The sequence below is a fragment of the Dendrobates tinctorius genome, unplaced genomic scaffold (assembly GCF_039654945.1).
Source record: "Dendrobates tinctorius isolate UK_male_01 unplaced genomic scaffold, ASM3965494v1 ptg000162l, whole genome shotgun sequence".
Classification (NCBI taxonomy): Eukaryota; Metazoa; Chordata; class Amphibia; order Anura; family Dendrobatidae; genus Dendrobates; species Dendrobates tinctorius.
This window is the reverse complement of record NW_027361829.1, coordinates 27,046,275-27,065,149: the sequence shown is the minus strand read 5'-3', so window position 1 is coordinate 27,065,149 and position 18,875 is coordinate 27,046,275. Positions and strand designations below refer to the sequence as shown.

Below are 18,875 nucleotides of genomic sequence, written 5' to 3'. Positions count from 1 at the left end.
AATTTGTTGGTAGTCTTCAGACTTCATAATGCCATGCACACGGTCAAGCAGTCCAGTGCCAGAGGCAGCAAAGCAACCCCAAAACATCAGGGAACCTCCGCCATGTTTGACTGTAGGGACCGTGTTTTTTTCTTTGAATGCCTCTTTTTTTCTCCTGTAAACTCTATGTTGATGCCTTTGCCCATAAAGCACTACTTTTGTCTCATCTGACCAGAGGACATTTTTCCAAAACGTTTTAGGCTTTTTCAGGTAAGTTTTGGCAAACTCCAGCCTGGCTTTTTTATGTCTCGGGGTAAGACGTGGGGTCTTCCTGGGTCTCCTACCATACAGTCCCTTTTCATTCAGACGCCGACGGATAGTACGGGTTGACACTGTTGCACCCTCGGACTGCAGGGCAGCTTGAACTTGTTTGGATGTTAGTCGAGGTTCTTTATCCAACATACGCACAATCTTGCGTTGAAATCTCTTGTTAATTTTTCTTTTCCGCCCACATCTAGGGAGGTTAGTCATAGTGCCATGGGCTTTAAACTTCTTGATGACACTGTGCACGGCAGACACAGGAACATTCAGGTCTTTGGAGATGGACTTGTAGCCTTGAGATTGCTCATGCTTCCTCACAATTTGGTTTCTCAAGTCCTCAGACAGTTCTTTGGTCTTCTTTCTTTTCTCCATGCTCAATGTGGTACACACAAGGACACAGGGCAGAGGTTGAGTAAACTTTAATCCATGTCAACTGGCTGCAAGTGTGATTTAGCTATTGCCAACACCTGTTAAGTGCCACAGGTAAGTTACAGGTGCTGTTAATGACACAAATTAGAGAAGCATCACATGATTTTTCGAACAGTGCCAATACTTTTGTCCACCCTCTTTTTTATGTTTGGTGTGGAATTATATCCAATCTGGCTTTAGGACAATTATTTTTATGTTTTTTCATTTAAGACAAAATAAATGAAGATAATAATACCAAAGAATTTGTTTTTGCAATCATTTTCAGGAAGAAACTGAGTATTATCTGACAAAATTGCAGGGGTGTCAATACTTTTGGCCACAACTGTATGTATAAAATTATACATATACGGTATATATATATATATATATATATATAATAATAATAATTTTTATTTATATAGCGCCAACATATTCCGCAGCACTTTACAATTAAGCGGGGACATGTACAGACAATAAATTCAATACAAGTTAAGACAATTCAAACAGTGACATTAGGAGTGAGGTCCCTGCTCGCAAGCTTACAATCTACAAGGAAATGGGGCGACACAGTAGGTGAGAAATGCTTGTTAATTCAGGTCTGGCAATTATAATAGGGATTTTCATATAAAGCTGCATGATCCGGTCATCAGCCCGTGTGTTTAAGTGCAATAGACCAGGGGTCCCCAACCGCCGGTCCGCGGCCCAGCACCGGGCCGTTGCAGTGCCCTTGCCGGTCCGCGGACACAAGGGGAGCCGGGGGGCGGTGCAGCAGCTGATACTCACCCTGCATCCCGCGGCGGCTTCATCCAGCAGCGGCTTCATCCAGCGCTGAGCGGTCACGTGCTACTGCTCATTTAAGGTCATGAATATGGACACCACATAGGCGTGGCGTCCATATTCATGGACCTTAATGAGCGGTAGCATGTGACCGCTCCGCACAGGAAGAAGCTGAAGCGCCGCGAGATGCAGGGACGTGCAGCGACGGGAAGGAAGTTCAGCGACGTGAGGGTAAGTATGATGGGGAGGATGGGGGAGGATGGGGGAGCCAAGCGGAGCCATAAATATAAGGGAGAGAGAGTGGGAGCGGAGCCATATACACAGGGGAGGGAGAATGGGAGCGGAGCCATATACACAGGGGAGGGAGAATGGGAGCGGAGCCATATACACAGGGGAGGGAGAATGGGAGCGGAGCCATATATACAGGAGGGAGAATGGGAGCGGAGCCATATACACAGGGGAGGGAGAATGGGAGCGGAGCCATATACACAGGGGAGGGAGAGTGGGAGAAGAGCCATATATACAGGGGAGGGAGAATGGGAGCGGAGCCATATACACAGGAGGGAGAATGGGAGCGGAGCCATATACACGGGAGGGAGAATGGGAGCGGAGCCATGTATACTAGGGAGGGAGAATGGGAGCGGAGCCATATACACAGGGGAGGGAGAATGGGAGCGGAGCCATATACACAGGGGAGGGAGAATGGGAGCGGAGCCATATACACAGGGGAGGGAGAATGGGAGCGGAGCCATATACACAGGGGAGGGAGAATGGGAGCGGAGCCATATACACAGGGGAGGGAGAATGGGAGCGGAGCCATATACACAGGGGAGGGAGAATGGGAGCGGAGCCATATATACAAGGGAGGGAGAGTGGGAGCGGAGCCATATATACTAGGGAGGGAGAATGGGAGCGGAGCCATATATACTAGGGAGGGAGGGAGACTGGGAGCGGAGCCATATATACAAGGGAGGCCGGGAGACTGGGAGCGGAGCCATATATACAAGGGAGGCCGGGAGACTGGGAGCGGAGCCATATATACAGGGGAGGGAGAATGGGAGCGGAGCCTTATATACTAGGGAGGGAGAGTGGGAGCGGAGCCATATATACTAGGGAGGGAGAATGGGAGTGGAGCCATATATACAAGGGAGGGAGAGTGGAGCCATGTATACAGGATGGGAGAGTGGAAGCAGAGCCAGGTATACAAGGGTGAGAGCAGAGCCATGCATACACCATGATTAAAAAATAATCAGCATGTATACAGTACTCCAGTACAATTTTTTCTAAGTGCTCAATGCTCCATTTCCTTGTAGGTTCCAATCATTATTAGCAGTGACAGTCATCAGTAGAAGTATCCATCTTTCAGCGTTAGGGGCCCACTACGCCTCCAACTCTTGTAAAATGAGTAAAAAACAAACATTGCTAGAGAGCTTCTTTGAAAAGGGAGAAAGACCTAATGATGAGACAGATGAAGACTCCATGACTGCAAAAAAAAAGAAAGCTGCATTTAAAAGAAAATACAATGAGTCCTACTTAAATTATGGGTTCATCGCAACAGGCGATTCAAACGCCCCAAGCCCACTCTGTGTGATATGTGGTGACCAGCTATCTAATGAGGCCATGAAGCCTTCAAAACTGGCTCGCCACTTACAGACCAAGCACCCTGCATCAAAAGACAAGCCTTTGGAGTTTTTTGAAAGAAAAAAGCGTGAACATGAAGGACAGAAGAAATTATTGAAGGCCACCACATCAACAAATGTGTCTGCACTGAGAGCATCATTTTTGGTGGCTAACCGCATTGCTAAGGCTAAGAAGCCCTTCACTATTGGTGAAGAGTTGATCCTGCCTGCTGCTAAGGACATTTGCCACGAACTTTTTGGAGAGGCTGCAGTTAAAAATGTGGCACAGGTTCCTCTTTCAGCGACCACTGTCACTAGACGAATTAATGAAATAGCAGAAGACGTCGAGGGACAGTTGTTAGAGAGGATTAATACGTCACCATGGTATGCAATCCAGGTTGATGAGTCTACTGATGTTGACAACAAAGCAATGATGCTTCTTTATGTGCGATATATTTTCCAGGAGGATGTGCATGAGGATATGTTATGTGCATTATTGTTGGCAGCCAACACCACAGGTGCAGAACTATTCAAGTCTTTGGATGATTACATATCAGGAAAATTAAACTGGTCATTTTGTGTAGGTATATGCACGGACGGAGCAGCTGCCATGACTGGACGGTTTTCTGGTTTAACTACTAGGGTCAAACAGGTTGCATCTGAATGCGAGTCTACGCACTGTGTCATCCATAGAGAAATGCTGGCAAGCCGAAAAATGTCACCTGAACTTAACACCGTTTTGCAAGATGTGATTAAAGTTATTAATCACATCAAAGCATACGCCCTTAACTCACGTCTGTTTGAGCAGCTCTGTGAGGAGATGGATGCGGAGCACAAGCGTCTTCTCTTACACACTGAAGTCAGATGGCTTTCTAAAGGTAAAGCACTGGCCAGAGTTTTTGAATTACGAGAACCGCTTCATAGATTTCTTTTAGAAAAAGAATCACCACTTGCAGCACATTTCAGTAGTAAGGAATGGGTCACAAAACTTGCTTACTTATGTGACATATTCAACTTGTTGAACGAACTTAATCTGTCACTTCAGGGGAGAATGACAACTGCCTTCAAGTTGGCAGATAAAGTTGCTGCATTTAAAGCCAAACTAGAAGTGTGGGGACGGAGAGTGAGAACAGGAATATTTGATATGTTTCAAATATTAGCAGGGATTTTGGAAGAGAGCGAGCCTGAACCTTCATTCTCCCAGCTAGTGCATGATCATCTATCTCAGCTTTCAGTACAGTTTGAGCATTACTTTCTAACCACAAAAGACCCACGAACTAGGAACGAATGGATTCGCAACCCATTTGTGAACAAGCCAGGTGAATCGACCTTGTCCGTGCTTGAAGAAGACCAACTGCTTGAAATTGCAAATGATGGTAGCCTTAAAAGTATGTTTGAGATGTCAAATCTCCCAACGTTCTGGATTAAAGTCAAGGCAGAATATCCTGAGATCGCCACAAAAGCACTGAAAACTCTGCTTCCATTTCCAACATCCTATCTGTGTGAAACTGGATTTTCTGCAATGACAGCAGCAAAAACGAGATTACGGAGTAGACTGGACATAAGGAACACACTTCGGGTGTCGCTGTCTCCCATCACCCCTAGATGGGACCGTCTTGTTGGAGGAAAACAAGCCCAGTGCTCCCACTGATACATGGAAACAAGCCCAGTGCTCCCACTTCAAAACCTATGGTGAGTTGAGTCTCATTCACATTATAAATGTTATATTATGATAAGTATGCACTGACTACTAAACCTGTCCATAGCCCCGCCCCCTTATGACCAAAGCCCCACCCCTGACACGCCTCCATTCTCTCCCTGCCGGGCCATGGAAGAATGGTCTTGCTTGAAGCCGGTCCCTGGTGCAAAAAAGGTTGGGGACCCCTGCAATAGACAAGTATCAAGTGCAGTTATCATGTGCATGAAGGGTGTGGAGACAGATGAATAGTAGGGTGCAGATTCAGAATAATATTTGGAAGGAGGGAACAGGGCAAAGTTAGCTTGCTGAGTAGTTGATGTGGTAGGCTTGTTTGAAGAGATGGGTTTTCAAAGCGCGCTTGAATAGGTCAGGGCTAGGTATCAGTCTGATCGTCTGGGGAAGTGCATTCCAGAGAGCTGGAGCAGCACGAGAGAAGTCTTGGAGACGGAGGTGCGAGGTTCGGATTACGGGGGATGTTAGTCTTATATATATATATATATATATTTATGGGAAAATGGTAATGGTTGGTGATATCAACTTCCTGTCTGTGGCACATTAGTGTATGGGAGGGGGAACTTTTCAAGATGGGTGGTGACCATGGCGGCCATTTTGAAGTCGGACATTTTGGATCCAACTTTATTTTTTTCAGTGGGAAGAGGGTCATGTGACACATCAAACTGATTGAGAATTCCCAAGAAAAACAATGGTGTGCTTTGGTTTTAATGTAACTTTATTCTTTGCAAGTTTATGACCACTTATAAAATGTGTTCAAAGTGCTGCCCATTGTGTTGGATTGTCAATGCAACCCTCTGCTCCCACTCTTGACACACTTAGAGCAACACGCCACCTGAGGAAGAAGTAACAAATGTGTGTTGGGGTGGGATAAATGCCACCAGCCCTGTTAGTGCTTCACTGGACCCCTTTGTACCACTGTGAACCTGACACTAATATAGGTAATGTGCAATATGCCTTATTCTTATGATTAATACATGGGATTATCTAATAGGTAGTCATATGGGATTTGGGACTGAAGCACTGGTACTTTTTCCTTCATCATTGTACACGTTGTACTAGTATAGAAAAAATCTTATTCTTATCTATATTTAAAAATTATTGCTACAGTAGGTACTTTGCAATCTTACTGGCGGTCTAAATTTGGCATAAATCCTTCAGTGCTTATTTATTTTTGTTCTATGGTGGCTTTTCTTCATCTTGTGAGGCACCTTGTGTATAATTTTGTATTAAATTGGTTCATTTATTTTAATATATAATAATAAATATTATTTTATACAAACTTAATTACATTTTAGGTTCTTATGATGTGCACTGGACAATAGTGTTATGTCCATGTTCAGATTTGTTGATTTGAGTATTTTGATTATGGAGCGCCCCGTGGGGCCTGGGGGTACTCGGTACCAGGCCTGTCAACTTCCATGGGGGACGGTGTCATGGCGGCAGCGACCCGGTCCGTGGCCCAGAGGCATCCAATAATAAAAATAGGGGAAAGTTGTGAGGTATTTATGTGGTAAAAATGAAAATAAAGTATTAGATGGTGAAATACGTGACGCCACCTGTGGTAATCTGGTCAGAGGTGACCAGTGCTGCTGTGTTGGTTCTCTAGGATGGATGTTGGGTGCAGTTATGATGTTGTAGCCCTCCACAGGTAGGGCTGTAGTCCCATTGCAAAGATGTTAAATAAATAGTAAAAGTGGCTGCAAACGTTGGGGTGCAGATAAATGAGGGAAAGACACAGAGAGGTGCAGTTTCTTTATCTTTTACTGGTAATAGGTTGCAGTCCGGAGTACCACATGCAGGTGATGGAATGAGTCCGGCTCGCCTGGAGGCATTCAGGGGATCCACCTTGCCAGGTGGGGATTTAGGACCTTCCTTTCTGCGCTTTGTGTGTGGGTCTCCGCTGTATATAACTATGCTGCGACCCTCTATTCGTGATGGTTTCACTAACCTGTATGGCTGTCAGCGTGAGCCTATTCCACGGATACCGTTCTCTTCACCGTCTGCCCCGGGCTCCTTATCCGCTGCCGTGCCCTCAGGTGATTAATATGCACAGGAATTTACAATTCCCTGTACTTTCAGATTCGGTTATCGGGGCGTACAGCTCCTGTCAGCCTAGGACTCTGATGTCCCTTTTCTCTTTATTAGCGCTTCAATCAGGGGTCTGCTATATGCAGTATTTTAGCTTCTCTAGAGTCTCTCAGTCTCTGCTCTTGTCCTTTCCCTCTTCACAGATCAGTTGCCTGTCTTCATCTGACAGGATCGTCCAGAAAGATCTCTTTACCTCACGTCCTCACGTTTAAACTGTCATTTTTCCTCACAGCTCACAGCTGTTGCCTTTCCATGACAACCCCCTCGGCGGATTTCTAGCTGACTCACCAACCCCCTCTGCTGGCCAGAATTTATAAGGCATCTCCCTTTTCTGACCTGCAGCAGGAAATTGTGATTAAATCTATGCTGCCTGGCATGGGGGTCCCTTTCTGCCTCCAAGCATGACTTTACCCATTAGAGGTAATGTCACTGTGACAACCAGACTCTGGGGTGTCACATTTAGAACCATAAATTATTGGACTGTGCTCATGTTGATATTTGTTTGTCACTGATTTGCCTAATTCTGGTGGTCATACTGTCTAGTGTGTGATGGTGGACTGTTTTAGAAAAATTGTTCATTTGGTCCAACTTCAAAAGTTGCCAACTATTAAGAGCTTTGCAACTTTGTTCATTTCACATGTCATTAAATTGCATAGTGCTCTCAAAAATTGTATTTCTAACAGTAGTTGCCTAGTACAGATCTTCGTATCTATCCATCAATGATCTTCAATCAAGACTAAATGAGAAGTGCCAGAGGAAAGTCGTGCCGGAAGCATGTCTTGCATGAGTAAAGTCATGCCTCCATTGAAAGAATGTCGTGATGCCCAACTTCAGACTGTGTTGTTGGCAGTCTCATTACGCCAGACATACTAAAAATCCTGCAGAAGCAAACTGCAGGAGAGTAATACAGAGTCTGGTAGGGTGGAGAGTATACACAAAATGACGTTGGCCAACCTATGGATTGTGAATCTAAAACCATTCCAGAATCTGACCAGACAAACATGGATAAAGATGACTTTGGGATAGGTGAATACCTGAAGATTGGCAACAACATGGCCACAGAGAAAAGACCTGAAAAAGATCCAGAAAGGTGTATTCTATGGATGGAAATGTTGGCTTTTGGTTAACCGCAGGGTAGAGCGGATTGCCTAGTCAGTGATGTCTAAGTACCTATGTGCAGTATTAAACTTCAGCCCATCCTGATCTGTTACCTGTTAGGTTAGGGTGAAGTAGACAAATATTCACGTTCTCGACAACAGGGGGATTGTTTCTCTGACTGGAATAACGATTACAGCTATTTTTACTACTCCAAGGGGCTCCACCACCACACATCTGCCTAGCAACTGACTCAGTGAGGAGTTTAACTCCTTAATAGAGATGAGCGAACGTGTTCGGAAAACGTTTTCCAATCTCAAATTCGTCATGAATGTAGCACATTGGGATTTGTTTTTGCTTTCATGAGCACTTTTACTCAAAGTCGGCAAAAGTCGGTCATTGTTCGGTAAATCATCACGATTCCATTAAATTCTTTGTGCTAATTCTGTGTTTCAGTGTCAAATCAGAAGACCAGATTTACACTTAAAAATCGTTAGGACTAATATAGTGTTGCAGCCACAAGGCCCAGTTAGCAACTCCAAATCATTTGTGCTAAAACTGGGTTTCAGTGGCAAATCAGAATGCTATCTTTCACTTAAAAATTGTTAGGTATAACAATGTTGTTCAGGTGCACTATCTAATAAAATAAATAGTGATTGTTTATTTAGTGACAGGTGACAGACAGATGTGGGCCTAAGGGCCCCTTTACATTTAGGGATGCACTAGCGATCTCGAACACGATATGACCCGGTCAGGATCGCTGGTGCATCGCTAAATGGTCACTAGTGAGCTGTCAAATAGGCAGATTTCACTAGCGACGCAGCATCGGTCGTTACTTACCTCGTCGGCGCCAGCATGAAGCGCCTGATGAGAAATGGACCTGCACGATCTTGCGCGATCAGCAACAGACAGCGGGGGAGCCGGTCGGTGGTAAGTATCACACATAGTGATATCGCTAGCAATATCGCTGCTGCGTCACAAAATCGGTGACGCATTAGTGATATTGCTAGCGATATCTCTATGTGTAAAACCCCCTTAAGGTTGTGAAACAGCAGGGTACAAGAGGAAAAGGCTACTTACAGCATGAGTGGGAAAAAGTGAGGTTGTGGTGGAAGTGGGAATAGACTTGGGGTTCGACGTATACATGGGTTAAGTATTAATGTGAATGATTGGTCAACTAAACAAACACTGTCTCGTCCTATCCAAAGACCACAGACAACATCTGTTACTGGCCGTCCTACTCAATGTTCTTTCTTTGGTAGTCACACAGCCGTACACCTTTCAGATGAGGCTAAGAAAGATTATGTGCTCAAGTGGATGGCAAGCGCTGAATAGAGTGTCCTCTCCTCCTTTTCCCCCACTTTAACATCACACACAGTACAATCCTCAGAGGTGGCACCCCAATTACCCTTGTTTCCCCGTGTCAAAAATTTCCAAATACCCAACTGATTGTGGGGAACCTCAGATGGGCAATTCTGAAGAGCTGTTCACACATTTTATTCCATGGGCATCAGTGGTCTGCTCCAAAGAATCACTGAATCCAGAGGAGGAAAGCATCTACACCAATGCCCAAAATGTTTTCATGTTGGATCCGGGGCTGGACAAAGTAGGGTCTGAGCAGATTCCAGACTCTCATCACCAGACATTAACCACCAAGGGTGGAGGTGATCCTGATGAGACTCAGATACCAGAGGCAAACGCAGACTGTACTGTGTTATGAATGAGTCACCGAAGGAGGAAAAAACAAAAATACAAGCTAAGTCCAGAAAACCGGAGAGGTTGGTCGCTATCGGATTGCAGACCCCTGATCCTATCCACAACAACTAACAGTAGCTGTGGGGGGTTCCTACGATGCCCTAGACCCCTCGATCACAGCCAGAGAACTAAATAGGCCTAAAGAAAGAAAGGGGAAATCTAAACTGCCCCAGAGCAGACCCCAAAGCAATAGGCAGCCCCCAACATATAATGACGGTGAAGCAAGATGAAAACACTAACACAGATAGAAAGATAGGTTGAGCAAACGATGGGGCCCAAGCTAACTAAAAAGGACAGGATAGAAAAGCTGCTGTCTGCAATCCATAAAAAACCCTACCAAAAAATGTCCCAACCGTCTGATAGGAAAACAGGCCCTGAAGTCGCTAGGACTTCAAAAAGACTATATCAGCACTCAGGTAAATTCAGAGCAAAGAGACAAACTGATCAGAGACAAAAATGGAACTCAGCACACCCCCGACCGGGGATGGCTGAACTCCAAAAAACAAGGTAAACAAAACAAAACTAATAAGTTCAATAGCAGAGCAAAAACTTATCTTTGGGAAGTAGGAATCAGACTGGTCTCCAAGAATCCAGCAGAGAAATCACCAGCGACTCAGAAGGGCGTCGGCTGCCTTATATCCAGTCAGAATTTCCTGTTACTCAGTCATCATCTACCAGATCAGGTGTTTGGTAATCAGCCTCACTACCTCCCTTCACCAGAAGAGGGAGATCATCAGACATCGACGGTGAAGGGGAAAATGAGCTCACAACAGTACTGTGGTGTCAGGGTAGGAAGAGTAGAAGGGTGATTCTCAGGGTGAGGAGTGTGAGAACAGAGAGGATGATGATGAAGTTGAAGATCTCACTTGGTGTGAAAGCAGAGGTCGCAGCTGAGCAGCTCAGCAGAGGAGGTGGAGGAGGAGGAAGATGATGAGGTTACATTGCGGCTTCCCACACAGACACAACTATGACAAGCACCGCATCTTTAACCCAAAGCAGGGACGGGGTCACGATCCATTTTTGGATGTGTCGCAGCTCTGGTTCCACTATGATTTAAATGTAGTTTTTTTCCTTTCAGGCCAGTAGGGGTTAATGTCAGTTTCCCTTGCTGCAACCACAGAGTTGCGAGGTCAGCTGATGTGGGTGGTGACAACTCCCACCATCCTTTAAATAGTCACCTGATGCATCAGCTGACTGTCGGTGATAGAGCAATTTATGTCGACCAAGCCTGGAGTAAGGAGCTCTCTGGTTGCTGTGGTGAATCTACTGATTTCGTGGAATTCGTGGTCTTGTTGCCTTTCTTCTGTTGAGAGGTGCTTTGTAGCAGAGAAGCTTGTTAAGCTAAGTTTTGTGTTTTTAGCTCATCTGTCTCATGCTTGTCACCCCACCGTGTTGCACCATCTGCAGTGGTGATGCTAGTGCCCTTACTGGCCAATGCACTATCAAGGGCAGTGTGAGGTGACAGTGAGGGACGAGGTTCGTGACGGCGATGGGAGGGAAGGACCCACTTAAGGCATTAGAGACATGCATGGACTGGCTCAGGTTCAAGCTCAGGAGGTATCCAACCCTCATTCCCTATCATCAGGGCCTTCCTCTCCCCTTTACCAGCTTGTTGGGTGTGTTGTTGTGTTGTGCCATCCTCTGGACTGACCTATGTTGAGTAGAAATATATCGTGACAGACGGAAAGGGCTGCCTAGCCTTGCCTTTTTTTGAGTCAGCAATGGATGACCCAACACAAGTTATCTGTAAAATTTGCAAAAGTTGCCATATCTGACAACTACAGGCATGAACTGGCACATGTGCGATCAACGTGTCTTTGTGTGGGAATCTCACTGTGCTAAAATGCGGACTAGCGGCCTCGCCAGCCATTGGCCGTCCCATCAACCTCATCTGCTGCTTCTTCCTCCTCCATCACTATTACAAGTATTCTCACACAGGTCTCTGGCTCCAGAATCTACAATTGTTTACCCACCAGAGTCGGATTGAGTGAGAACCAGTCAGCTGTTACGAAAGTAGACATGACTGCTGCTTTTGTCACCTAGCAAAACACATCTTTCTCAATCCACCATAATGTCTTCGCCTGCACCTCACTCACAGTCCAGCAGTTGGTCCTGTTCTCTGTACTCCACACTCTCGCAGCACAGCAGCCAAACCTCGATCATGAAGTTGTGATCATGTAAAAGAATGTTTCCTCCTATACATGGCAAAGATAAGAGCTTGAACTCCACCATCGCCAATCTGTTGTCCACAGAAATGCTGCCTTTCCCCCTGGTGGATACAGACAGTTTCAGAAAGTTGATGGCTGTCGCAGCCCCCTACTACCAGTTGCCCAGTCACCAATACTTCTCAAAGAAAATTGTGCCTGCTCTATACCAGAATGTCGCTGACAATATCACCCTTTCCCTGAAATAATCTATGTCTGCCAGGGTGCATTTCACCACTGACATGAGCAAACATGGGCAGGGTCATTACATCTCACTATATGGGTCCCCCGGGGTGATTCTGAGAGCTGTGGTGGCAGGTGGTAAAAGGGGCTGCTTACACAATTCTTTTAATCCCCAAGACTTCTGAGACAAACCTCTGTATCTAACAGTTCCTCCACTGTTTCTACCTCCTCCACCTCCTTTAGGGCCTCCACCTCTCCCAACATCAGACACGTGTTCCAACAGTGCAGATAGATACTCCTCCACCTTCATACTGCGCAGTCATGGCTCACCGCAATCAGGCAGTGTTTAAATTAATATGCCTTGAATATCGCACTCACACAGCCAGGGCCGGAATGGGACTAAAATTCAGCCCTGGCATTTGAAGTTACACAGGCCCACTAGCCAGATGGCTACTATACAATATCTTTGTACGCTTGTAGGTTACAAGAAGTGAGAGGAGATTAACATGACTATTTAACATGTAGTCACAGTTGTGCCCAGTATTTCAGCTCAGTCCTATTTATTGCTTTTAGTTGCAGTACTCCTCTCAAAGCTCTGTCCCCTTTTGTACGCACGGTGACAGAATTCCTGGCAGAACTGATATCCATTGGGCAAGCAGACCCCCTGGTCATAGCCGCCCCTATCATACCTCCTAACTTTTGAAGAAGGGAAAGAGGGACAAAGACTGTGGCGCGCACAGCGCGCCACTGCAAATTTTAGGACATGCCCCAGCCACACCCATTTCGCAACTAGTCACACCCATGTCCACACCCAACCGCACCCATTTTGCACTGCTGATCACACTGACTGGTACTGAGGGCACAGTGGCTGGCATTATGGGCACATCCCCGATTCCAAGGCGATCCTGCTGTCTGTGCTGTCGGAGGACATGGTGATGGATCTGAAGCATTCCTAGTTCCGTCACAATCTCCTCATGAAATTCCGGTCAGCTTCCAGCACATCACTTCTGGTGGAACGTCATGTGCGAGTTTTAAAATGCTCCTCGGGGCTCCGATGTGTACTCCTGTGTCCGTGGGAAAAGCCCGCTTTGTATGCCTCGTACACACTTGGCTCCGCTCCGTACATCCCGTACACATATGGCTCCACTCCATACACACACGGCTCTGCTCCGCATACACACGCGGCTCTGCTCCATACACCAAGTACACACACAACTCCGCTCCGTACACTTCATACACACACGGCTCCACTCCGTACACACGCGGCTCCTTTCCGTACACCTTGTACATGCGCGGCTCCGCTCTGTACACCAAGTACACGCACGACTCTGCTCCGTACACCTCGTACACCTGCGGCTCCGCTCCGTACACCTCGTACACGCGTGGCTCTGCTCCGTACACCTTGTACACGCGCGGCTCCGCTCTGTACACCTTGTACACATGCGGCTCCACTCCGTACACCTCGTACACATGCGGCTCCGCTCCGCACACCTCGTACACACGCGGCTCCACTCCGTACACCTCACACACACACGGCTCCACTCACATTCACCTCGTACACACACAGCTCCGCTCCGTACACCTTGTACACACGCGACTCCGCTCACATTCACCTCGTACACACGCGGCTCCACTCCATACACTTAGTAAACATGGCTCTGCTACATCTGTAAACCCCTCCTGACCCCACACAGAAACTTACCCGCATCGAGCAGTGCACCATGACAACCAGCATGGCAGAGTCCTGCATACATATGGAGGCTACTGATCATGTGACCCCTGACTCCTCCCCTCCTGTGACCTCATCACAGGTCCTGTGCGCACAGAGCAGCCAATTGCAGCCTGAGAACGGAGCTGCTTGCGGGGGGGGACAGAAGTGCCATGCAGCGTCTCATCCCGTCATTGCAGGAGGGGGACCACGCATTGGCGTGTAGTGCCCTGGAAGCAGGAATGGATCGAGCGGCCTACTACAGGCACCGGCCCTTCTGGCATTTGCCAGAAGTGCCCAATGGTCAGTCCAACCCTGCACACAGCTCAAGAGTTTGGACAGGTATCCAGGCTGAATTAGAGCAATGGCAGTCTCCACTAAACTTGGAGCAAGGAAAGGCCGTTTGTAATATCAGTGCAAACCTGGTGTCAGCCCCATACCATGGCAACCTTACATATGTGCCTTGCATGGCTCACATCCTTAACCTGGTGGTGCAGCAAGTTTTATGCCACTATCCCAGCCTGGATGCACTGCTGCAGAAAGCACGGTCACTGTGTGCTCATTCTGGACTATTGCACCCCACAGGTCATCAACTTGCATCGCTACAGATGTCTTTCGGCCTACCAGTTAACCATTTGATTAGCGATGTACTGACATGGTGAAATTCTACTCTGCACATGGATCGAAGCTGTGACCTGGTTTCTGGAGAAAATCAATATGGTAAAACTGTTAACTGATTTTCTATTCAAGATGCTAAAATTCATCCTGACTCATAATTGGTTTATCTTCAGAGACCAGATATAACTCCAAATACAAGGTATGACTATGGGGGCAGTCTGTGCCCCCTCTTATACCAACAAGTTTTTGGAGGCATGGGAGAGGGTTATCTTTCAAAATAATCCACCTGACCAGATTGAAATAGTCCACCAATGGATTCGTTATATAGATGATGATTTAACTGTATTTATGACATCATTAAATAATAATAACCGTAATATTAAATTAATTTTCTCCCATGGCCGCCAACAGAATTGTCTTGACATTGATGTACAAGATTACTCTGAAGGATTTATAGCCACGGACGTTTACCGGAAGTCAACAGGTATTAATTCATTACTTCGTGCAAAGTCTTCTCATCCACAGTCAACTATCAGATCCATACCTATTAGCCAACATCTATGCCTAAAACAAATCTGTCCATCTTAGACAACTTTCAACAGACAAGCCCGAGCTCTGTACCAACGTTTCCATGAAAGAGGGTATAGCCATCACCAAATCAGAAGAAGATACAACAGAGCTTGAAAAGTTCCCTGAGATCAGTTGCTATACAAAAAAACCCTCTCTTCAAAAAGACATTGCAACACAGCCCATTCGTCTACTTACTCCATTCAACAAACCATGGGATCAGTTCACTCAGATTGTACACAGACATTGGAATGTTCTTCAAATTGACCCCATTCTGAAATGAATATTACCCCCTTGTCCAGCCATTATGGCTAAAAGGTCACAGAACCTTGTGGATAAACTTGTGTGCAGCCTTTACTCACCTAATTCCAGGACTTTGACTGATTTTACGACCAGTTCTCAGGGCTTTTTTCCATGTACCTTCTGCGAAGCGTGTAAGAATATGATTAAAGCAAAAGAATTTAGCAATTCTGATGGAAGCTGATCCTACAAGATTTTACATCACCTCACATGTTCCTCCAAAAGGGTTATTTATTATTCTCAGTGCCCTTGCAAAAAAATTTATATATTGGCATGATCACAAGAGAGTTAGAAATTTAGGTGAGGGAACATATTAGAGATATTGAAAAAGCAAAGTCAGCAAAAGCAGATGAGCAACTTAACACATTATCAAAACACTTTCAACAATATCAAGAAAGCTTCTGTTTACAGCCATTGATCTGGTATCGTTGCACCAGAGGGGTGGCAATCTCTTATGGAGCCTCTCCAGGGTTGAGAGCTGGTAGATGTACAGATTGAACATTGTGAATCCATCGGGTCTCAGTGAGGGCTTTGGTTTTGGGGCTTTCCGTTAATTCCTTATTCCACACGTTTCTTATCATAAAATTGGCATCTATAAGGTTTTAGTCATTTTAATATGTGGGTGGGAGGGGTTTTAGCAATCTCTGGTATCATTCAATTTTTTATTTCATGCATTTTATTATGTCTGGTTCAATATGGGTAAGGGTCAAACTTTACCATCCATATATTAATACTCTCATTCTTTTCCTTCATTGCTGATTTTGAGATGGCCCTCTAAGAGCATTTGACTTTGGAGCGTGTTCTCTTTCCTTTGGTCCAGCATATTTACTTGATTATGGATTAAGAACTGATATGATGTATTTAGGATGAAGGGATCAGTCACTGATTGCATGACAATTAAGAAGATTCTGAACGATGGACACCATAATAGGACTACATTGAAGGACATAAATATTCAGGTCCATTTTTTGCCATTATAACCCATATGGATCAACCTACCATTCAATTCAACTGATCCTCATTTTATTTTTATTTCCTTTTTTATTTTCTTTTTCTCATTACTTATTTCACATTTTTGCATTTGCCTTTAAAATATTATTTTCTTCCTCACAAATGCCTTTTGATTTTCTAGTTTTCTTAAACTGCAATATACAACAGTACCATGGCATTCTTATCCTTGAACATGTATGTTTGCTGCACATTCACAATCCACCAATTAATCATTCCACAACACATTCCCCATCATAGCACATTTCACTCTTTTTCCCTACTCTCCTGTGCATCCCATGCACACATTCACTTCCACATTTGGCACCAGCTACACATGTTTTCTCATTTTGACACTGTCACAGCTCATTATATTACATTTTTTTTAGGCATCACTTATTTCACTATCTTATTTCATCACCACTTCTATATTCATATTTTTCCTCCCAAATACATAATGTATACCGCATTGTGTCCTTCATCCAATTCCTCCCTTCTCCAATAATCTCCCAGCCAGTACTAAATGATATACTTACTTCCACTTTCCCTGCATTCTCTTCTTACTGCAACACGGGACACAATTATCTCCTCGTTTTGTCCCTGTGCACCAGCGTGCGTGATATGTTTGCCGATGGCACTTGAGCAAGCGGTCCGCCTGGGCTATTGCGCATGCACTATCATTTTGCCGACGTGCTTGCACTTGCGTCCACTGGACCATAAGCCGAAGCAGCTTCCACATGGCTCTGGACGAGCATCGTGCATGCGCCATCATGGGATATGTCATCGGTTCACCGATACCTGTAGTGACTCTAATAAAATGCACCAAATGCTTATTCACCTCTCTATTGACCAGTCTGCTCTATTTATACCCTGACCCCCATCCTCAACACACCCCTCATAAGGAAGTGACCACATGAAACGTGTGTTGGGGCAGCAGGAGCACCTCCATTATATCCAGTTCACCTATGATAAAATAACTCAACAAAAATAGTGGTATCATTATCAATAGTTAGTTAATTATATTTCAAAATTGAACCATTCATTATGATACCCAAATAACAGACAAAATCAATTTGTCAATATCCTAAATAACAAATAAAAAAGGGAAAAAACGATAATCAAGCCTAAAATGTCTGAAAATATAAAGATACTTTATTATATAAATCTATTCAAAGAACATATTTGATATCCTGCCTTTGATTCTTATGTAATAGCCCAACATATAATTGATGGCATATTTTGGGGGAATATGCCTTAGCAGTCTTACAATTATTATGGTTGTTAATCATTATGATTTAACCCCTTCACCCCCAAGGGTGGTTTGCACGTTCATGACCGGGCCAAATTTTACAATTCTGACCACTGTACCTTTATGAGGTCATAACTCTGGAACTCTTCCATGGATCCCGGTGATTCTGACATTGTTTTCTCGTGACATATTGTACTTCATGTTAGTGGTAAAATTTCATTCACATAACTTGCGTTTATTTGTGAAAAAAATGGAAATTTGGCGAAAATTTTGAAAATTTCGCAATTTTCCAAATTTGAATTTTTATGCCCTTAAATCACAGAGATACGGCACACAAAAAACTTGAAAACTAACATTTCCCACATGTTTACTTTACATCAGCACAATTTTGGAACCAAAATTTTTTTTTGTTAGGAAGTTATAAGGGTTAAAAGTTGACCAGCGATTAATCATTTTTACAACACCATTTTATTTTTAGGACCACATCACATTTGATGCCACTTTGAGGGGTCTATAAGATAGAAAATACCCAAAAGTGACACCATTCTAAAAACTGCACCCCTTAAGGTGCTCAAAACCACATTCAAGAAGTTTATTAACCCTTTAGGTGCGTCACAGGAATTTTTTTGAATATTTAAAAAAAAAATGAACATCTAACTTTTTTTCACAAAAAAAATACTTCAGGTTCAATTTTTTTTATTTTACCAAGGGTAACAGGAGAAATTGGACTGCAAAAGTTATTGTGCAATTTGTCCTGAGTACGCTGATACCTGATTTGTGGGGGGGAACGACTGTTTCGGCGCATGGCAGAGCTCAGAATGGAAGGAGCGCCGTTTGACTTTTTCAATGCAAAATTGGCTGGAATTCAGATCGGATGCCATGTCACGTTTGGAGAGTCCCTGATGTACCTAAATAGTGGAAACCCCCTACAAGTGACCCCATTTTGGAAACTAGACCCCCCAAGGAACTTATCTAGATATGTGGTGAGAACTTTGAACCCACCAGGGCTTCACAGAAGTTTATAACGTACAGCGGTACAAATAAAAAATCATATTTTTTCCACAAAAATGATCTTTTCACCCCAATTTTTATTTTCCCAAGGGTAACAGGACCCTAAAAGTTATTGTGCAATTTGTCCTGAGTATGCTGATACCCCACATGTGGGGGTAAACCACTATTTGGGCGCATGGCAGAGCTCGGAAGGGAAGCAGCGCCATTTGACGTTTTTGGCTGGAATTGAGATCAGACACCATGTCGCGATTGGAAAAGCCCTGATGTACCAAAACAGTGGAAACCCCGCACA

At 44.7% G+C, this 18,875-nt stretch overlaps 1 protein-coding gene across 1 annotated transcript; it reads left to right on the top strand.

Moving 5' to 3' along the window:
* The first annotated feature begins 2,886 nt into the window (after window positions 1–2,886).
* Window positions 2,887–8,033, top strand: LOC141052617 (SCAN domain-containing protein 3-like). Its single transcript, XM_073549830.1, has 2 exons — window positions 2,887–4,492; window positions 7,891–8,033. Exons 1-2 carry the CDS (start codon window positions 2,887–2,889, stop codon window positions 8,031–8,033), a joined length of 1,749 nt encoding a protein of 582 aa, XP_073405931.1.
* Window positions 8,034–18,875: the final 10,842 nt, after the last annotated feature.

Bases quoted from the DNA above. Each gene is read 5' to 3' on its own strand.
- LOC141052617 (XM_073549830.1), top strand. From the start codon at position 2,887: ATGAGTAAAAAACAAACATTGCTAGAGAGCTTCTTTGAAAAGGGAGAA. The intron at 4,493-7,890 runs GTATGTTTGAGA...AAACCATTCCAG, and splicing joins AAATGATGGTAGCCTTAAAA to AATCTGACCAGACAAACATG.